The following is a 21,511-nucleotide window of genomic DNA, read 5'->3' on the forward strand; positions in this document are numbered from 1 at the left end:
AATATGAGAGGGGTCGTTGATGATTTTGGCTGCCTGTCTAAGGGCCTGTTGGCTGAAAACCTGTGCCAGCGTTCTGACAGGCAGGCCAATGATTTTAGAGCACACTGATGCAGTCTGTTCCTGTTCTGAAGGCTGAGGGAGTGTAACCAGCAGGTGATGGAGAAGGCCATGATGCTTTCCAGGAAGGCATAGTAAAAAGTCATCATGATGGGTGTGCTGACTCCAAAGGAGTTGAGTTTCCTAAGGAGGTATAGCTGTTGGTGGCACCTCCTGAGAATTTCCTCTGTGTTAGCAGAGAATTTCAGGAGGTTGTCAAAGATGGTTCCCAGGTATTTGTACTCCTCAACTACCCCCACTGGTTTCCCGTGGATGGTGGTGGTGACTGAAGCAGCCAGATCCCTCTGCCTACTGGAGAAGGACACCACCATCTCTTTGGTTTTGCTCACGTTCAGTTTAAGTTTGGAGCTGTCACACCACTCTACAAACTCCTGAAGAGTGGGCCCGTGGTGTTGTGAGGGGCCTGACAGCAGTGACAGGAGAACTGTGTCGTCAGCATATTTCACCAGGTGACAGTTGGGCTGTGTGGATCTGCAGTCATCGCTGTAGAGGATGAAGAGCAGGGGGAGAGCACACAGCCCTGGGGGGAGCCAGTGGAGGTGGAACAGAAACCGAAAGAGAGTTGTTGACCCAAGCTTTCTGAGTCCTGTTGGTCAAAAAGTCTTAAGTTAACATTGTTAACATACAACCTTAAGTTGTATTTGCACTCGATTGCTTGTAGTTGTAGCGTTCACTTGTTTGGTACTTAAGAAAAGTTATGTCTTGATGCACGCTCAGTCATCCAGGTAAGGAAATGCACAGAATTGACTTTTTGGAATGTGAAAAGTTCCTCTGAGCGTAAACTTGCCAACATTTAATTTTAAAAACACTGCACAAGCTTTGACCTTTGATAGTGTGTTTGTTTGCTACCAGTGTTCTGGAGACGGAGAAGTCCCTTGTATTGGCAGAGAAGGGCAGCGGAGATCGTGGTGACGTGGAGCTGATAAAAGCAGCTGCAAATTTCCGTCTGGTCGCCACCATGAACCCTGGAGGAGACTTTGGCAAGAAAGAGGTGATGAAATGATGCAAAATGGTACAAGCTACTGTTTTTCCTGTAGGGAAGTTTTTGTTAGACTTTGATGCTGCACAAAATAGCTGCTTCCACATTTATAATAGAACAAAAACAAAGAAGACACAAACGCATCACGTGAACTGTTGCAAGTCACAGCCCCAGAAAACACGCATTGAACATTTTAAACCTACCACACATATTTTATGCAGCATTACACTGCAAAAAATATCTGAATATTGCAGAAATTAGACCTGTTGTACAGATCTGTCACAAACATTAAACTTTGCCTTTTATTGTACATTGCACATATTATACCTAGAGTGGCTGGTGAAACACAAAGTCATGATGATGGACTTATTTATGTGCTGAAGGTGTGAGATGGAACTTTACATAGGTGTTATCTGATTATACTTGTGCATGTATGTTTCTTCACAGCTCTCTCCAGCCTTAAGAAATCGTTTCACAGAGATCTGGTGCCCTCAGACCAACAATCGCAGTGACCTGGTTAAGATCATCCAACACAACTTGCGCTCAGGCCTCTCTCTTGATGGTAACCCATTTACAGTTTACCGGGTTTAAAATGACCAAGTGCATAGTTTAAAAAGCGTTTGACTTTTATGTTATGAACCATGTATGATGTTTTTTAGTTAACTTCAGTTTTATTCTTCTGGTTTGTCTCCACAATTCCACATTGTTTCCAGCAGTAGCAGGCAGTCATTTTAAAAAAGACAGCTCTAATACACACTTTGTTGAGCAGTATAACAGGTGTAGTTAGAGCCTCGAGTCTAGAACATGGGAGACTATTTAGCATTTAAAGAGATGCACGTTTCTCAGAAGTTTGAGAATAAAGAAAAGCTAAAATCCAGAGTGAATATCGAGTTGTGTAGCAGATGTGGAATTTCCATAGTGTGCTGTTGCCACTGAGTTCTCATTAGAGGTTATGTTAAAGAAGGTGATAATTAAAATGACTGATTTCAAGCAGGTGAATATAACTTTTTAATTGAACACAGGTGGGGATGTTGCAGAGCTAATGCTGGACTTCATCGAGTGGCTCACACAGCAGGACTTTGGCCGCCGCTGCATCCTGAGTGTTAGAGACATTCTTTCATGGGTCAACTTCCTCAATGCTGTGTGCGAGCGGGATGAAGATAGCTTCATGACCATGGGAGCTATTGAAGACGAAGATGAAGCCGAGTGGGACCTGCGTCTGGACACTGTTACCGCCTTCATCCACGCTGCTTGTCTCGTTTATATCGATGGCATTGGCTCAGGTGAGCTGACGGCTTATGTTTAAATTCTGCTGAAAGTTTGGCACTGAAAGAAATTGTTGGTAGATCCATTCTGGCTTCTTTGCAGGGACCACAGCCTCCTGTGCAGACGGTGTCCTCCTTGCTCGTCGTCTGTGCTTGAGCTTCCTGCAGCAGAGACTAAGCAAGATGACCAAGCTGGACCAGGATGTAATGGATGCCCTGAGAGTGTATGACAGCAATTTGCCACGGGAGCCTCAGTGGGGAGAAGATTTCTTTGGCATTGATCCCTTCTACATCGCATTAGGTATACATTTAGTGATTCCTTAATGTACTATTAAGGAATCACCGGGCTAGAATAGCCTGGACATATCCACACCATTTTTTAATTTTATTAATCATTAACAGTGTTGGGAAAAGTGTGTCATCTAATTCAAGCTGAGTTTTTAGTGCAATAAAGTTCAGTACAACGTGATGCAGTAGCTCTATGTCCTCCCATAGCGGGCTAGTTGCCGCTCTAGAACAGCTGCTTTATTCCGAGATGTGGATCCTGTTCTGCACCACTTCTACAAAGACTTTCTTTACATGAAACTACACATGCTCATGTATACTACCGGTCAAAAGTTTTAGAACACCCCATTTTTCCAGTTTTGTTTTTTTTTTTTTTTATTGAAAATGATGCCGCTTTGATGTCTCACTGCACTCTGAAATGAAAGCATCGTACAAATAAGCGATTGGAGGAATCAATTTATAGACCAAAATGTATTCTAAACTTTTGACTCGTCAAAGTAACCACCTTTGGCAGATATAACAGCTGAAAGCATTCTTTCTACAATAAAAACCAGTAGAAGTTCTTCCCATATCTGTTGCAGAAGTTCCCATAAATGTGTGGCACTTGTAGGTTTCTTTGCTTTCACTCTTCTGTCCAGTTCATCTCAAACCATCTCCATGGGGTTTAAGTCTGGAGACTGTGCTGGTCACTCCATGTTTTCAAGCTTACCATCTTGTTCTTTTTCCTGAGGCAGTTCTGGCATAGCTTGGACAATGCAAGCTGTTAACTCCCAGAAACTTGATTCAGTTATGTCTTTGGGTCTGTCAAACCTCCTCCTGTCAGAGTTTGTTTTTGAGTGCCTTTTAATGGTGAAGGAAACTGTACTCACTGACACCTTGACTTTGTTTGCAGTTTCTCTGTAGGAAACACCTACATTTATAAGTGTTATGATGGACTGTCTGTCTTCCATTTTTGTATCATTCTGAAATGTACATCATGTTACACTTTTGGGTATCCTTACCTCTTTATTTAACCTCTGGCAGTTAGTTCACCACTTACCTTTGTACCATTTCAAGCTATTCATTTGACTTGAATGACTTGAATTGTAATAAATAACTAGAATAACTTTTTGACCGATAGTGTACAGTGGACCTGTCTTCCATGATAACACACATACAACTCTTTAAGTGCTTGTGATGAGTTCACTGATGTTTGCGTAATGTCTTATAATGCCTTTGTTTCCAGGGCCTCACACCGAGAGCCGTAACCTGTCAAACTACGCCATTGCAGCAGGCACCACTGCAGTGAATGCTCAGAGGATTCTGCGGGCACTGAAGCTGCAGAGGCCTGTGCTCCTCGAGGGCTCACCTGGCGTGGGAAAAACCAGCCTGGTGGCTGCACTAGCAAAAGCTTCTGGAAACCATCTGGTCAGAATCAACCTGTCGGAGCAAACGGTAAATTGACATGCTCAGCACTGTGCTCTGAACTTGACTGTAAAGCCTCTGGTAATGATGACATACACTCTCTGCAGGATGTCACCGATTTATTTGGGACAGATCTCCCAGTGGAGGGTGGGAAGGGAGGAGAGTTTGCGTGGCGCGATGGCCCCCTTTTGGCTGCTTTGAAGGCAGGGCACTGGGTGGTACTGGACGAGGTAGGGATCACTCTTTTAACACTCTTGCAGTTTTGTACACTGATTTTATAGTTTTGCTCTAACATTTTTCAAACTCCAAACAATCTGATTAGACTGATCAGCTGTATTACTGGTGTTTTTCCATCATAGTTGAACTTGGCCTCTCAGTCAGTGCTGGAAGGTCTTAATGCCTGCTTTGATCACCGAGCAGAGATCTACATTCCAGAACTGGCCATGAGCTTTCAGGTACAGCATGACAAGACGAAGATCTTTGGATGCCAGAACCCTTTCACTCAAGGTGGGGGGCGTAAGGGGCTGCCCAAATCCTTCCTCAACAGATTCACTCAGGTAAGACCTGATTAAGGGTTTTTGCTTTTTTATTTTATTTTTTTTATTTTCATAGAAAAGCTTTTATGTGCGGTAGAATAGTCTTAATAGACAGTTATTTAGTTGACCAGATCCACTTAAAAATTAAGAGTAAGATTTTTATAATGTGCTTGTTGCAGGGGATAAAAGAAGACTTGGTGTGTCAGGTTTCAGCTATTTTTGTTTTTTTATTTGTGAATAATTTCAGTCACTGTGATTGCTTATCACACCATAAACATGTGAAAACTACAGTGGTGACATCTGTGCCTGTTCAGAAAAGTTGTGTAGTTGTGCAAAAACAATGTAGGCAGTTTTTGTAAAACACTCCATTTCTACAAAGTAACCTTAAAATGACCTCTGAACTATGATGGATCAGCCAGATGAGCTACTCCATCATTCATATTCTGGTTGCTGTTTTTCATGAACTCTTATCTGGCCCTGTCTTCCCAGGTTTTTGTGGACCAGCTTACCAGCAAGGACATGGAGTTCATAGGAGACTTGATTTTTCCCAGTATCGACAAGGAAATTGTTATCAAAATGGTCGAATTCAGTAACAGGGTATGTGTGATGGACCGAGCAGTGAAGGAAACTTAGGCACAGGTTAAAGTCCAAAAAATGCTTTTTTTATTTAACCCAAAAAACATAATTGGTTAACTCATGCAAAAAGAATCAAAATCTTGGGCCCATAAAAGAGGTCAAACTAACAAAACTCTACTCAAAGTTGACAACACAACCGATAACACAAACAAACTGACCTAACTTAACGAGACAAAGGGGAAACTTAAATAGTGGCTGATCAGCCCACAAAAACAGGAGAAGGGGTAAAACACACAAAACCTAACTAAACCAAACATAATGAACTCTAATTCCCCCCCCGGTCCTAAATTATGGCGTGAACCAATTTGTAGCCTTCCTTTAAACCTCGCTCTGCCCCTTTTCCACCTCTTGGCTCCTTAATCAAGGGACTGGAACAGCTGCAACTAAGGTAACTCAGAAAACAAAAGATTAATCATACATAACAGTGTAAACTAAAATGTGCGCACTTATTTTAGAATGCAGTGTTATGTGGATATGTGAATGAATTCTAAACCAAAACCAGTTATTTATTGTCCTGTAAATAAATTCCTATATTTAAAGAAAGAAATGTGAATGCAATGTTACTTATAAGCCTCTACACTAACATGGTGGGTATTACCACTGTGTGGCTGTAAGTGCAGCCATCACAGTATGCTTTTCTCTTTTCCTTTATTTTGTTGGTTTCTGTTAGGTTTTCCACACATTTATTATATCTACTTACTTCAATGATGCTAGAACATGGTTGGACTCATTTTGCCTCCAAAACTAGATTCATTTTTGTGTGGCATAGATTTAAAAAGGTGCTGGAAACATTCCTTAGAGTTTCCGGTCCATATTGGTATAATAGCATCACACAGTTGGTTGTTATTTGTCGGTTGCACATCCATGAAGCGAATCTGCCGTTCCCCCACATCCCAAAGATGCTGTATTGGATTGACAGTGTAGCCTATTTGAGCACAGCAAACTCGTTCTCATGGTCAAACAATTAGTTTGTAGTGATTTGAGCTTTGCAACTTGATGTTACTTTGCTAGAAGCAACCTTTAGAATATGTGTCCACTGTGGACAGAGACGATTGTCTCTTTCATCAACAACAGTCAGGTAGGCTTGGCATGTGAACAATGGTCAGTTGGTACTAAAGCACCCAAAGTGTAGGTCAAGAAATATCTCCATGCTGTTACCCTGCCACCAGCAGGGTGCCATTGATAAGCTAGCATGGATCCATGCTTATATTTTGTCTATGCCAAAATCCATCAGTGCATTTCTTCAGGCTTTAAGGGAAAAGTGGGCTAATTGCTTGCTAAAAGACATGATGACCTAATGAGAGTTTGCTCAAATGAACCTGATCTGTTCTGGTGAAACCAGGATTGCACTGTCTGGCAGTAATTTCCTGTGTGCTTTCTTTTTAGAGGACACCCTGCAGTAAGTGTCACCACATCAATATGTTCCCTCCATCCAGTCCGCTTTACTGAGTGCTCAGGGTTCCAGGCTTGTGTGGAGGTTTACATTTCAACAGAATTATCTAAAGCATACCGCCATGAAAACCTAGGCAAACTGATCTGCTGAATTCTTTTCTGAATTGGATGTTGTCGTCCAGTTTTGAGAATTTCAAACTCCAAAACCATTTTTGTCTCTGTGAAATATCAAGTCACATAAACAAGCCTCCTGTTATGTTAGAGTTATATGACATGGATCTCTCACAGTGATGAGTGTTAGGTATAATGCATCACCAGACCAGAGAAAACGCCATCCATGATGGACTGAAAATCACATTTTACACCTTGGTCACCAGATGCTAGTGTGGGTTGCGTCTTTCAGTTTATTACTCTTCATCATAGCGCCAGGTTGGAAAGCATGTAAAGCTGGTTTTTTGGTTCCATAAAGGTAGCGTGTTCACTGTCCACTCCACTCCAGGGGTGCCCGTCTGCCAGCAGTGAGCTCTATTGCCAGATAGAGGCATTGTCCAAAGTATGGGTCTTCACCAGATGCTTACGTCAACTTGGCAGTGGCTAAACCGCTCACTCCTACATGAGATTGATCCCTTTTAACAACCAAGTAAACTCTTTAAAGAGTGTGCTGTTGCTGGGTCTTGTCATCAATATTTACACACTGACAGTCCATGGATAGTGCACCCAATTCACATTGGGTGATTCCAGGTCATTTACCATTTATCATTTAACCTCATTATTTAAACTTTGGCTATTTTTAATGCACAAAAGCATTAATGTATGTGCACTGTATGTAACAAAATATAAAGAAAAGACTAAAGGATACTTTTTTATTTTAATGCATTTTTTTAATGTGTTCTCTCCACAGCTTGTCCAGGAAGTGTGTAAAGACAGACATTGGGGTCAGAGAGGAAGTCCCTGGGAGTTCAACCTGCGTGACTTGTTCCGTTGGTGTCAACTTATGCAGGCTGACCAAGCACCTGGATTTTTTAACCCAGGCCAGCATGTGGCATTGGTGTATGCTGACAGAATGAGAACAGAGTCTGATAAAGCTCAGGTAAACTGTTTTACCAGCTTTTTCATAGCCTGCTAAGTATGTGAATGACGTACAGTTTAAGTGCTCTTTCCTTATCACATATGTAGTCAATTTAGAATCGCATATCTTCAGACGAGGAAGAAAACTCCATTGTCATAAGCCAAGTGTACTGAAACTGTAACTTTGGACTTTTCAATCTGTTAAATGTGGTGTTCTACAAGGGTTTGTGTTTAGCCCACTACAAGTTTGAATTTCCTCTTATTGAAATATCTCGATATCCTACGGACTAACAGTTTGACTTCCTATAAGGAGAGAAAAGAACATTAAATCGCAACGAATAGCACTATTGGAATACCTCCACTGTGATTTTATCAGAAGCTTAAAACCAAGTTGGCTGGCTTGGTGATATTCATGTCAGGAGGGGCTAGGACTGTTCTCCAATATGGCAGGACTTTCACTGCAAAAACCTCTTATCAGAAGCATGTTGGAAACTGTGCTGCTGGTGGCTGAACTGAATTGTGTTCAGTTATTAGGTACTGGGAGTCAGTTATACTTTAGTTCATGACCAGTGGCAATACTGAACCTCCTCCCGTGCCGTATAGGTGCTGTCTGTGTTCAGGAAGGTGTTTGGGGAGGACTTTGAGCCTTACTGCGGCCCCAGAGAGTTCCACATCACTCCATTCAACCTACAGGTTTGTTGATTTGTCAAAACAATAAAACTTGTTTTGTTTTATTTCATTTCAAATCATAGTTTGCAAATTACCCTCCAATCATTTGCTGTTGCAGGTGGGCTACTCTGTGCTGCATCGCAGTGGTGGAGCCAATGTGGCTCCAGACACACCGCTGTCCATCACACATCAGTGCTTAAGGCCTCTGGAGTCCCTGATGAAGTGTGTGGAGATGGGCTGGATGACCATACTGGTCGGCCCCACAGCAAGTGGAAAGACCAGCCTGGTGAGACTGCTCTCTCTACTGACTGGACATCGCCTCAGAATCATGGCCATGAACAGTGCCATGGACACCACAGAGCTACTGGGAGGCTTTGAGCAGGTGACACTGAGAACTCAGGTCTTTGTTTATAACCTGAAAATAGCAGACCACGTCATCCTGCGGTCTTTCCCTTTTTTCCTCATTGCAGGTGGATATCATGCGCCCGTGGCAGCAAGTTCTGGAGAGTGTAGATTACATAGTTGCCATGGTAATAAGGCGTGGATTGATGTCACTTGATGGTGGCATCCAGGACACAGAGTTCTTGCTGCAGACATGGGGCCTGTTCTGCCATTGGCTGAAGCAGGAAGGACTGCAAAGAACTGGAGGAACAATCAACTCTGAGGCACTGAACAAGCTGGAGGTTATCATCCTCCTGCTGCAGAAACTCAACACCAAGCTCAAAGTGTTCACTGGTAACAACCAATTATTGAGTACAGACAAAATATAAAGGGAACAGTTTCAAGTGTCTTGTTTTGTTTTGTTTTTTGGTTGTTGTTTTTTTGCTGGTCAAGTATGTAAAATATTATAACATTACATGTATTGTCCTCAGACATGTCTAAGCTTCAGATGGACTTTACGCTGCTGAAGGAGCGTCTGGCTCAGCTGGAGGACGGCTGGACAAACGGAGGTTTTGAGTGGTTGGATGGTATGCTCGTCCAGGCCCTTCAGTCTGGCGACTGGTTGCTTATGGACAACGTCAACTTCTGCAAGTGAGAAATGTTAGCTTATGTGTAACTGTGTTCTCCTTCATCTTAAACATGTTTTACTTGTGAAATGTGAAGCAAGAACTGTAGTTGTATAAAAGTCAGCCGTGACACGAACACTATAACCAACTGCACTGATTGTGCATTTATGTAATTAGTGCCTCAGTGCTGGATCGCCTCAATGCTCTGCTGGAGCCTGGTGGATCACTCGTCATCAACGAACGTGGTGTCATAGATGGGAGCACTCCCAAAATCACCCCACACCCTAACTTCAGGTAGTATAAAAAAGTACAACTATCACTGGTTTGTTGCATTCACTAATGTCAGTCTGCCCCAGGGCAGCAGTGGCTACAACTGTAGCTTGCCTCCACCAGTGAGTGAATGGGTGGATGACTGGGTGTGTAAAGCGCTTTGGGGTCCTTAGGGGGGACTAGTAAAAGCGCTATACAAATACAGGCCATTTACCATTCATCAACAGTTCTTAGATGTGTGTTTTGTGTTTTTGTTTGTTTGTTTTTCTTCCCAGGTTGTTCCTGACCATGGATCCTGTGCACGGGGAGCTCTCCAGAGCTATGAGGAACAGAGGGGTGGAGATTTACATTCCAGGGGAACACGAAGCTGTGTGCTGGGACACACTAGACCTAAAGATTTTGCTTCACACTGCTGGGGTGACCGGGGACTGTGTGTGTGATCTGCTGATTGAAATACATAAGGCCGTTAAATCTGCTATCTGGGGTAAGTGCTAACAGCATAAGAATAAATAAATAAGCCCTCGGTTTGTCTGTAGCAGTTATCAAAGCATTTGGCCTCTGCCTGTTAGACTCCCCAGCCTCATCAGTGGCTTCTCTTCTTCATGCTGCCACTCTGCTGAGCTGCCAGCTACAGAGAGGTGTGGATTTGCCTAGCGCCTTGCAGCATGCCTGTGGGGAGGCCTACTCTTTCTGTCAGCACAATTCTGCCAACCAGAAGGTATTTTTTTGTTATGTTTTTTTTCAAGATATATCTCTTTATCGATCTCTCCATATTGTATAGGAATCCATATCTATCTACCTTTTCGATAGAAAGAAAGAAAGAAAGAAAGAAAGAAAGAAGCTCTCCATGCAGGTGAAACAAACCATCCTTAAGCTGAGAAAAGAAAAATGCAAAATTGCTACAATATTAGGAGTGGCAAAATCTGCGGTTTGGTACATCCTGAGAAAGAAAGCACTGGTGAACTCCATGGGAGACAACAGTGGTGGATGATCGCAGAATCATTTCCATGGTGAAGAGAAACCCGTTCTCAACAGGCAACAACAACCAAGCAAATGAACAAATACTCTCCAGGAGGTAGACGTATCAATATCCAAGTCTACCCTAAAAGAAGACTGCATGAAAGTAAATACAGAGGGCTCACTGCAAGATACAAGCCACTTGATTGGTCACTAGATTGGACTTTTGCTTTTAAAAAAAAAAAAGCTGGCATAGTTCTGGAAAAACATTCATTGGACAGATGAAACCAAGATTAACCTCTACCAGAATGATGGAAAGAAAAAAGTATGGAGAAGGTAGAACAGCCCGTATCACATCATCTGTAAAACACGGCAGAGCCAGTGTGATGACTTGGGCATGCATGGCTGACAGCAACACTGGGAGACTAGTGATTAGAACAAAAGTAGCCCGATGAATTCTGAGGTGTTCAGAGACATACTGTCACTGAAAATCAGGGGAAACTCTGGATAACCTGAAATATTTGAAATGGTCAGCCTTCATAAAGGATGAATAAACATGAGTACATTTTCTTCCTAGAAAGCCCAGCAGGTGATTGAGCAGCACTTGAGCATCCTGGACACAGAAGAATGGGGCTGTGGGTTGCTGTGTGCTGGAGTCTGGCCTGACAGCTTCCCCTCTGCCCTCCTCTCTACAGAGGATTCCTGCTTCTCTACTGTTATCAGAGATGGACAGGTCCTCTTATTTTGTCTGAACACACTCAGCCTCCAAGGCAAACGGTAAATCAATTAGTCACGCCAGCTAAATCATACATTTTCTCATTAAAGAAGTGATTACATAAGTTTTATTTCTGCAGGAGCCAGCCTCTGAGTCTGAGTGACCTACAGAGGGTATTGCAGAACAGCGGTGTCCATGAAGGCCTGGTGTTCTCTGAAGCAGTGGGGGGTTTGGAGGATGGAAATGCTCTGAGGCTGATCCCCACGGCAGTGAGACTGCTCACAGAGAGAGCCTCTCACGGAGACTGGATCATGCGCAGCAGCTGGCTGTCACACTTGGGAAAGAGCCACAAATATGCTCCTGGTTTGTTACAGTGCAAACAAACTACACTACACACAACAACCCAAACATTTAGACTACAGCAAAGGTGCTTTATTCTTCGAAACAAAGTTAATGTCAAAAAGTCAAATTAAATTGTTTTGCAAATCGATGGCAGGGCTATTCAGTGCTGCAGATCCCCTGATAATGTGATGGTTTACTCTTACAGATGCCGCGCTGGTCCAGGTGGAAGCAGGAAACAGGGCTTTAAAGGCTGTGTTTGGTAGCAAGCTTGCCGCTAAGGGCAAGTCACTAGCAGAATTACTCCAGCCCCACAGCACAGGTAAACAGTTTTCTTGTTCTTCGGTGAAAGAAAAGTGAAATCTATTCGCACACTAGAATATTGAAGTTTTAATAAAAGTTTTTTTGTTTGTTTGTTTTTTAATTTACTGCCTGTTTCTGCTACTAGATGACTTTAGGAAAACTTCAAGAAAACTGAATGTATCTATCAGTAAATGATAACATCTAAACAAATGTTGTGTTGCCAGATGAATACAGGATTTTGGTGGATATGCGGTGGAATAAGCAATACTTGGACATTTTGGCCAACAAGTGCAACTTTGAGGATGAAGAAAGATACACGGAGTTCCTAGAGGCACTAAACGCAGTTGCCAACAGGTGGGACTAATTGTTATCTATTCTCTTAATTCCGAGTCTTATATCAAGTTATGCAGATCTGCTGTGTTAACAAATGGACTGCTAATGAGCGGTTTGTGTGTTAGGATCGTTCTGATAATGGACAGAGAAGAGAGGTCTGTTGTATGCACTTGCGCTGTCAACCTGTCTGGTCCGAATTCTGTACTGCAAATAGCCACGGCCTTCAGTAAAGGTATGCACTTTGGTTTTTATATTAGAATATAATTTAGTGCTTCTAAAAGTTAACAAATACCCAAATCCTCCTCACAGGGACTGTGGATATTGGTCACCTGCCACACCCTGTGCTGATGCACCTGCAAACCTTCTTTGAGTTGTGGGGCTACTTCATCCTGCAGGCTGTTCAGACCGGACAACCTTACATCTCAGACCACATTATGTTTGAGGTTAGAACGCTATCTGACTCTTTAATCTACTCTTTTGTATTTCTTCTTTTATCTAAATACAACCTTAAAATTTGACAAGAATGGTCTCCAACTGCAACACTGTCATTGTGCGTTTAGATTCTGCAGCTGCTACAGTGGCTCGATCGATTCTGGGATGTGTGCAGCACACTGACGCCCGACTCTAAGGGCATCTCTGTGCTGTCTCTGCACTGGCAGTGGGTCCAGAAACACCTCATCCTCCGACTGCCACAGCTTCTCCTGGGAGACGCTGATGTCACGTTTGAGTAAATCCCTTTCTTGCAAATACTTGTATCATTTATACAAGTATTTTGTATTTGTATATGTATTTTTATTTAGTCTGAAGTACTTTCTTCTGAAATTGCTGTTCTAAAAATAGAGGTCACCAGGAGCTGCAGGCCACCTCAACAGCCATCCAGACTGTTCTGTCCACCCCAGTGTCTGTAGCTACAGCTCTGAAGGGCATTCAGAAAACCCTGGGGAAAACTCTTCCTTTTAAGGTCTGGATATAATTCATCAGCTAGGTCTAATAATAAAGTAATATAAAAGCCAGTTTAAGTACCATCTGTCACTCACTCTTTTATATTCTTATATTTATGAGATGAAACTATATCCATCTGTCTTTTCAGCTGGAGTCAGTAGTTAAGTGTGCATCTCAGCTCAGGCTCCTGAGTAAAGCCCTGGATGTGAGTGATCTAAAACTGGACAACAACATGATTCATTCGAAGCAAGAGCTGGTTCGACTTCAGGGTGCTGGACTTGGACTGGACATCAAAGAAAGTCTCCTGGAAGCCTGGGGCCTCATTCTCTTAGCAAACAACCAGTTGGACCCTCAAAAGTCAGGTGAGCTTGAGTTGCAGAAAAGCTTTTGCCATAAAATGTGATTGTTGGATATTTATGGGACTCAGAATAAGATTCTTATATACTTTCAATATATAAAAACAGTGACTGTGATTACATCACAGATATATCGTCAGAATCAGAATACAATCTGTACAGCCTCCATGTTTCTGGAGCTCCGTTGATGATGGCTTTGTTTCTGTGTGCTTAACTCACATGCTCGGCTTACTGAATTTACTTTGATCATCTGTGCTGAAACAGGAAAGTTCAGTTGCCATCTCGGAGTTGATCTTGAACTTTATTTTTAGAGTCAGATTTTGTTGAACATGTTTTCTGGAATCTAGAGAGTTGCTTCAAGATTCTCAACTAAATACAATATAAATCTTTTAGAAATACCATTTGGTATTAAAACATTCAGGAGCATGAATGTGAAACATTACATGATGGCATGCGTCCCATATGTCTTCCCATAAGGGGTGATGGAGAGGTTGGTGTCGAGTGTGGAGCAGCAGGAGTGTTGCATGACCTCCAGAGGGCTCTTGGAAGTCTGTTCCATGTCGGAGCATGACGAGTCCACAGACGGAGTCCCTTTGTCCGTAGAGGAGTTGCAGCAGCTCAGCCGCAGGGCCCAGCTCTGGCCCCTGATGGAGGAACTTGCCGTCCTAAATCAGCTACGACTTAGCACAGACTTGCTGCATCTAGCTCTTTCTCCTAGGTAAGGCTCATCTTTGTCGTGTAATCAAAAATAGAAAAGCACCTGTTCTGGATGTTGTTGATGGACTGTATACTGAACTCCTCATGTTGACCTGCAGTGACCAGGAGGCCGAGGACTGCATACGTCGCGACCTCTCCAGACATCTTCGTTACTGCCTCCAGTCCACCCCGATGAATGTCAGACAGCTGCAGCCACTGTGGTTCCTGCTCAGTAGTGACCGGGTCAGTAGTTATGAGTTTGACCACATATAAAATGTTGATATTCGGCTAAAAGAGTTTGTTACATCACAACTGTTCAACTTATATCTGGTTGAAACATTAAGAACCAATTGCTGAGAACAGTTTTACTCACATTTCTCACACGGGACATTTCATGTCCAGAAGTTAGCCTTTCAAACGAAAATCCCCATTTAAAGCTGAAATATGTGTTATCTTCCAGCCAGCTGAGGAGCTGCCGTTTGTTTGGTGTGAGCTCCTGTCGGAGGCTCTATCCTCCCTGTGGACCTGCAGCATAACCTCAAACCCAGAACACTGGCTTAAATGGGACCCTCTACATCCTGAGACCCAGGCGGATCCAAAGCAGCACCAAGGAACAGATAACCTGGTAACATCTATTAATATCTCCAAACTCGCTGTTCCACAAACACTGCTGGTTTTCAGCTTGTTTAATACATTTATGCAATATGGTTTCCAGGGTCCAGCTCTGCTGAGCAAAGCAGTGCGGTCCCATTGCGTACTGGAAGTGCTCAGCTGTAGTAAGACGGGTGGTTCATGGGAACCTTCAGGAGAGGCTTTTCTCTCCCTCTCCAATGTCAGACTTGGGGATTGGAAAGGGAGGATTCAGCAGCTGCAGGATCTTTCTGCTGTGCTCTGGGACAACATGAGCATCCGTGCGCTGGCTGATTTCAGGTATAATGGAACATTAAATGTCCTTAACCAGCAATTTTTATTTTGGGCTTTGCTGATGACAGTTGCATTATCTCTCCTCAGGGGTACTGACTTTAGGCTCCAAGGTGCAGTCCTGCGTCGGCAACTTCAAAGCATGGCTGACGTGCTGCCTCCCACCTTGCAGGAAGGCTACATGGAGAGCTGTGAGAGCCTGGTGGAAGACCCTGACCCTCTTATTGCTGCCCAGGAGATCCAGACGGTCTTTAGAGACTTCCTGCCTCCTAAACTACTCCCTGATGGCCTGGTGGAAGCCTGCCTTACCTGCTTGCAGCAATATGTCCAGAGCAAAGTCCAAGGCTCCAATTCACTGGCTCGCTCTGGAGTGTTCTGGGTCAACATGGGCTTGCTGCAGATCAAAGTGTGGACACCGCAGACCATCTTTGACCCAGCTGTAAAGAGAGCCTACAAACTGAACTATGCTCAGCAGGAGGTCTGTAGTACTCTCCTGACAAAGGTGTAAAGTGTTTGTAACTGAGTCAGTATAAATACACACAACCATTGGCTTCATGTGAATGTAACAGTAGTGTTCATTGTAAGTAATTTTCTTTAAAAAGGTAACCTTTTCTTTTCAGACTGCTTTAGAAGAAAACATGAGGTCTTCTGGTTTGAACAATAAACTCCAAGTTCACTATAAGATCATGTTCAAACATGTTATTTTCTGATGAGGTTTTTTTTTTTAGAGGATGGAATGTGGTGGATGAAGAGTACTTTCTACAATAAAACACTCAAAAGTACTCTGTTTTTGTCTGTCGCAGTTGGCTCTGCTTCAGGAAGAATGGAAAGGGCGGAGCCTGTGGTCTCAGCTGATGACCGGAGCAGAACTGGAGGAGAGCAGCACAACTGATGGCTTCCAGCATCCTCGAATCAGGTAAGAGTTGGATGCTGATCTCTCAGCATGTCACGGTTGCATCAAAGTCACAGGGAAAATCAGAACTACTCCCATTCCTCTCTGAAGATTTTACTGTGGGAATGGAGTTGATATAATTGGTCATTGTGCATTAATTTGATTCTGTTTTTTTTTTTTTTTTTTTTTTTTTTTTTATTCTAGCGGCAGTGACGCATTTAGAAATACTAGTAATTCTGTGGGGTTGTAGTTAAGCAAATTTAAGGACTCTTGAGCCAAATGTTTACTGTGCGTTTGGATGAAATGACAACCAGCCGCTGTTAAGAAGATTAACTTTTAAAAGCAAACAAAGGCTGTCATTTTGAAAGAGTCATTAATACCACCATAAAAGGTCTTTGAGAAGCAATGCAATGAGCTCTAGGTTATACTGCCTGATGTTTGCTTTACTAGGTATCTATGGATCCGCATGCAGCAGGTGAAGGAGCAGATAGCTGAGCTTTCCAGGAAGCAGGCTTGTCGTCCTCATGAGCCTCAGTATGGTCAGTTGTACCAGGAGCTCCAGCACTACCTGTGCAGCATTGGTCAGACATCAGCCATACAGGACCTGCTGTCCCAGCTGCTCAATACGCTGGAGGGCTCCTCGGCTTCAAAATCCAAGTCAGCAGTCCAGGCCGTCCTGAAGGAGGAGGCTGTTTGGCAGAACTCCCAGCAGCGTTTCTGCCAGAGGTTGCTGGAGGACTATCCCCTTTATCCTGATGTTGTTGGGCCAGTGAGGACGGGTATCCTTCAGCTCCGGTACGGTATGAGGCTGGTAGCCTCCCAGGTGGCTGCCTTGCTAAATCCTGTACCTGGTTTGCCAAGGCTGGTGTCTTGCCTTCTGACTTTCCCATTCCTGTCCCCGAGCCTGCCGTCGTACCTGGTCCGGGCAGACTTTCTGTGTTCCAGGGTTTGTATGGACACTCTGCGCAGCCTGGTGAAACTTCTGCCCCAGCAGGACACTGCATGTGTGATGCCTCAGTCCTGCACTCTGCTACTCAGTGCTCTGCTTTATGTCCAGTGTCACACCTTGTCAACGGGAGAGTTCAGCCACGAGGCACGCAGCATCTTCAGACACATCTGTCAGGTCAGGATTTTAAGACTTTTCACTGGGAGAGATGTCATCCTAATGACTTTAAATAAATCTAAATAGTTTTCTGTTCCAAACTGTTAAATCCTGCAAAATCTGCTCTTACTTTGCTCCTTCTATTGTCATTCTTTACAGGCTTTGGTGAATGAGTGGGATGAGCGAGAGAGGCGAAGGAAAGAGCATGAAGAAATGGAGGCCAGTCTTTACCGCAGCCGTAGCCGACTGCACGGCTCAGGACTGACTGAGGATGAACAGGAGGAGCGAGACTTCAGACGACAGTTTCCTCAGTTCAACAAGGTACTGCAGTACAGCTGTTGTACAGCAAATAATGACCCATCAATTCTCTGATTATCCGATCCTAACGTTAACCATCATATCTCATATTGGATCATATGGTGACGATCTAGTACAATCATTTTTATATTTTAAGGCCAAATGAAATAAAAGCTGTTTGCATGTGGAAAGCATAAATATCCACTTGAAGCTCAATTTCTGTCGATATTGAATCCAGGACTTTGCAGACATCGTGTCTGAGCCAAGTTTAGAAGGAGCAGCTGGCACAAGTCTAGAAGGGCTCGAAGACAAAACCCCCGAAGAGTCTTTTGAGATGAAGGCGTTCTCTCCCGCTACCCTGAATACAGTGATCCAGGTTCATCAGCGCCTGTGTCTGGGATATGCTCAATCGCTTTGGTACAAGAGCACAGCACCAGCCAATCACAGTAAAGAACACATCAAAGCCCTGCTTTCGTCTTATCAGATTGCTTCTCCAGTGATGTCACACTTCTATCACCTCATTGGTTAGTAACTTTGCCTGTATGCATCCTTTTCTTGTAACAAAGTTCCAGTGTACTTGTATAAACCTCTGTTTCCCCCTTCAGACTCTGACCTGGACCAGCAGCTGACAGGCAGTGAACTGCTGCTCTCTGCCATCCTCCAGAACACTGTGCAGGGCTCTGGTGGTGGCGAGGGTCTGGCCATCACCCCTGATGGACCCTATGACTTCTACCAGCACCCTAACATGAGCGAGGCCTCTCTCTGTCTCCCTGTGTTGGAACAGTTGAGTGTGGCAGTGAAGCAGAGACTAGAGGACTGGCCTGGACACCCTGCCCTCGAACAGGTAAGTTTGCCATAAGTGGTTTCGATACAGCATTTTTGCATAATTGTGATTCAAATAAATACATATTCATTAATTCAGCTTTCACAGGGACAGTGTAAAGAATCCCAACAGTTACACTTTGTTCTGTTTTTCTGACATATATTCCTGTATGTGTATGTGGTGTTTTCAGCTGAATGTGGTGATGGAGAGAATCAAGGCTTTCAATCTGGCCAGCCCGGTGGCTAAGTTTCTGAACGGCCTAGAGATCCTGCTCAGCAAAGCACAGGTGACTTCTGTCAGGAAGAGATCTCCTGAATCACGCACCCTCAGTACCAAGAAGTGTTGATTTTCTGTAAAAGAAATGAGTGACAGTGTGCCTCATGTACAAATCTCTGCGTAAACTCATGCATGCATATATATCTATATCTATCTATCGATCGATATATCTATATCTATATATATCTATATATATCTATATATCTATCTATATATCTATATATCTATATCTCTATATATCTATATATCTATATATCTATCTATATATCTATATCTATATATATATATATATATATATATATATATATATATATAACACCCAGCACGCCCCTGCGGGCGGTTTATCCTTCAAGCTCGGGTCCTCTACCAGAGGCCTGGGAGCTTGAGGGTCCTGCGCAGTATCTTAGCTGTTCCCAGGACTGCGCTCTTCTGGACAGAGATCTCCGATGTTATTCCCGGGATCTGCTGGAGCCACTCGCCTAGCTTGGGAGTCACCGCACCTAGTGCTCCGATTACCACGGAGACCACCGTTACCTTCACCCTCCACATCCTCTCGAGCTCTTCTCTGAGCCCTTGGTATTTCTCCAGCTTCTCGTGTTCCTTCTTCCTGATATTGCTGTCATTCGGAACCGCTACATCGATCACTACGGCCGTCTTCTTCTGTTTGTCTACCACCACTATGTCCGGTTGGTTAGCCACCACCATTTTGTCCGTCTGTATCTGGAAGTCCCACAGGATCTTAGCTCGGTCATTCTCCACCACCCTTGGGGGCATCTCCCATTTTGACCTCGGGACTTCCAGGTTATACTCGGCACAGATGTTCCTGTACACTATGCCGGCCACTTGGTTATGGCGTTCCATGTATGCCTTGCCTGCTAGCATCTTGCACCCTGCTGTTATGTGCTGGATTGTCTCTGGGGCATCTTTACACAGTCTGCACCTGGGGTCTTGCCTGGTGTGATAGACCCCAGCCTCTATGGATCTTGTACTCAGAGCTTGTTCTTGTGCTGCCATGATTAGTGCCTCTGTGCTGTCTTTCAGTCCAGCTTTGTCCAGCCACTGGTAGGATTTCTGGATATCAGCCACCTCCTCTATCTGCCGGTGGTACATACCGTGCAGGGGCCTGTCCTTCCATGATGGTTCCTCGTCTCCCTCCTCTTTCTTGGGTTTCTGCTGCCTGAGGTATTCACTGAGCACTCGGTCAGTTGGGGCCATCTTCCCAATGTATTCTTGGATGTTCGTTGTCTCATCCTGGACTGTGGTGCTGACACTCACCAGTCCCCGGCCCCCTTCCTTCCGCTTAGCGTACAGCCTCAGGGTGTTGGACTTGGGGTGAAACCCTCCATGCATGGTAAGGAGCTTTCTTGTCTTTATGTCAGTGGCTTCTATCTCCTCCTTTGGCCAGCCTATTACCCCAGCAGGGTACCTGATCACGGGCAGGGCGTACGTGTTGATGGCCCGGATCTTGTTCTTACCATTCAGCTGACTCCTCAGGACTTGCCTGACCCTCTGCAGGTACTTGGTGGTTGCAGCCTTTCTAGCGGCCTCTTCATGGTTTCCATTCGCCTGCGGGATCCCCAAGTACTTGTAACTGTCCTCTATGTCTGCAATGTTGCCTTCTGGTAGTTCAATCCCCTCAGTTCTGACTACCTTCCCTCTCTTTGTTACCATCCGACTACACTTCTCCAGTCCGAACGACATTCCAATGTCATTGCTGTATAGCCTGGTAGTGTGGATCAGTGAATCGATGTCTCGTTCACTCTTTGCATACAGCTTGATGTCATCCATGTACAGGAGGTGGCTGACAACTGCTCCGTTCCGTAGTCGGTATCCGTAGCCAGTCTTGTTAATGATCTCACTAAGGGGGTTCAGGCCTATGCAGAACAGCAGTGGGGACAGAGCATCTCCTTGGTAGATCCTGCACTTGATGGTGACTTGTGCTATGGGCTTGGAGTTGGCCTCTAGTGTTGTACGCCACATCCCCATTGAGTTCCTGATGAAGGCTCTTAGGGTCCCATTGATCTTGTACAATTCTAGGCATTCCAGTATCCAGCTGTGGGGCATTGAGTCATAGGCCTTCTTGTAATCAATCCAAGCAGTGCACAGGTTGGTCAGTCTGGTCTTGCAGTCTCGGCTGGTTGTTCTGTCTACCAGTAGCTGGTGTTTTGCGCCTCTGGTATTCTTGCCAATTCCTTTCTGTGTCCCGCTCATGTATTGACCCATGTGCCTGTTCATCTTAGCCGATATGATGCCTGACAGGAGCTTCCATGTAGTACTGAGGCAGGTTATTGGTCGGTAGTTGGAGGGGACCGGTCCCTTCTTGGGGTCCTTGGGGATCAGGACCGTCCGGCCTTCAGTTAGCCATTCCGGGTGTCTCTCGTTAACTAGCAGCTGGTTCATTTGTGCTGCCAGACGCTCGTGGAGTGCAGTCAGCTTCTTCAGCCAGTAGGCGTGAACCATGTCGGGCCCTGGTGCTGTCCAACTCTTCATACTGGAGACCCTTTCTTGGATATCTGCCACTGTGATGGTTACTGGACCCTGTTCAGGGAGGTCGCTGTGGTCTGCCCTCAGATCCTCTAGCCACTGAGCATTGCCGTTATGGGTTGCATCCTTCTCCCATATGCTCTTCCAGTATTGCTCCGTCTCCAGCCTTGGTGGTGCTGTTCTCTTATTGTTCCCTTGCCACTGAGAGTACACCTTTGCTGGTTCTGTGGAGAACAGCTGGTTTATTCTCCTGCCTTCTATCTCTCTGGTGTACCTCCTCAAGCGGCTGGCCAAGGCTGTGAGTCTTTGCTTGGCAGTTTCCAAGGCCTCAGGTATGGACAGCTTGCTGTATTTCTTAGGCACCTTATTTGTCGCACCTTGCTGCAACTCCGTTAGTTGGCTAACCTCCCTCCGTGCTACTTTGATCTTGCCCTCTAGCCTCCTTCT

At 44.5% G+C, this 21,511-nt stretch overlaps 1 protein-coding gene across 2 annotated transcripts in view; it reads left to right on the plus strand.

Moving 5' to 3' along the window:
- Positions 1 to 21,511, plus strand: part of mdn1 (midasin AAA ATPase 1) — a 59,752-nt gene that overhangs the window by 20,992 nt on the left and 17,249 nt on the right. For both annotated transcript variants that reach the window (XM_085247847.1, XM_085247849.1), the window contains exons 32-67: positions 970 to 1,108; positions 1,544 to 1,658; positions 2,119 to 2,379; positions 2,465 to 2,662; positions 3,872 to 4,080; positions 4,158 to 4,280; positions 4,410 to 4,607; positions 5,076 to 5,183; positions 7,516 to 7,704; positions 8,286 to 8,375; positions 8,470 to 8,733; positions 8,822 to 9,086; positions 9,224 to 9,383; positions 9,536 to 9,652; positions 9,904 to 10,112; positions 10,198 to 10,346; positions 11,163 to 11,362; positions 11,440 to 11,663; positions 11,848 to 11,961; positions 12,167 to 12,296; positions 12,401 to 12,507; positions 12,585 to 12,718; positions 12,836 to 13,002; positions 13,116 to 13,236; positions 13,366 to 13,579; positions 14,051 to 14,291; positions 14,389 to 14,512; positions 14,730 to 14,894; positions 14,985 to 15,199; positions 15,281 to 15,668; positions 15,994 to 16,106; positions 16,533 to 17,205; positions 17,344 to 17,505; positions 17,720 to 18,005; positions 18,087 to 18,325; positions 18,495 to 18,590. In XM_085247847.1, coding sequence (XP_085103973.1) covers positions 970 to 1,108; positions 1,544 to 1,658; positions 2,119 to 2,379; positions 2,465 to 2,662; positions 3,872 to 4,080; positions 4,158 to 4,280; positions 4,410 to 4,607; positions 5,076 to 5,183; positions 7,516 to 7,704; positions 8,286 to 8,375; positions 8,470 to 8,733; positions 8,822 to 9,086; positions 9,224 to 9,383; positions 9,536 to 9,652; positions 9,904 to 10,112; positions 10,198 to 10,346; positions 11,163 to 11,362; positions 11,440 to 11,663; positions 11,848 to 11,961; positions 12,167 to 12,296; positions 12,401 to 12,507; positions 12,585 to 12,718; positions 12,836 to 13,002; positions 13,116 to 13,236; positions 13,366 to 13,579; positions 14,051 to 14,291; positions 14,389 to 14,512; positions 14,730 to 14,894; positions 14,985 to 15,199; positions 15,281 to 15,668; positions 15,994 to 16,106; positions 16,533 to 17,205; positions 17,344 to 17,505; positions 17,720 to 18,005; positions 18,087 to 18,325; positions 18,495 to 18,590 — 6,907 coding nt within the window. The remainder of the gene's footprint in view (positions 1 to 969; positions 1,109 to 1,543; positions 1,659 to 2,118; positions 2,380 to 2,464; positions 2,663 to 3,871; positions 4,081 to 4,157; positions 4,281 to 4,409; positions 4,608 to 5,075; positions 5,184 to 7,515; positions 7,705 to 8,285; positions 8,376 to 8,469; positions 8,734 to 8,821; positions 9,087 to 9,223; positions 9,384 to 9,535; positions 9,653 to 9,903; positions 10,113 to 10,197; positions 10,347 to 11,162; positions 11,363 to 11,439; positions 11,664 to 11,847; positions 11,962 to 12,166; positions 12,297 to 12,400; positions 12,508 to 12,584; positions 12,719 to 12,835; positions 13,003 to 13,115; positions 13,237 to 13,365; positions 13,580 to 14,050; positions 14,292 to 14,388; positions 14,513 to 14,729; positions 14,895 to 14,984; positions 15,200 to 15,280; positions 15,669 to 15,993; positions 16,107 to 16,532; positions 17,206 to 17,343; positions 17,506 to 17,719; positions 18,006 to 18,086; positions 18,326 to 18,494; positions 18,591 to 21,511) is intronic.

The sequence above is a fragment of the Mchenga conophoros genome, linkage group LG15, assembly GCF_057382185.1.
Source record: "Mchenga conophoros isolate Kocher_MC1m ecotype Shallow Benthic linkage group LG15, M_conophoros_male_GT1.1, whole genome shotgun sequence".
NCBI lineage: Eukaryota > Metazoa > Chordata > Actinopteri > Cichliformes > Cichlidae > Mchenga > Mchenga conophoros.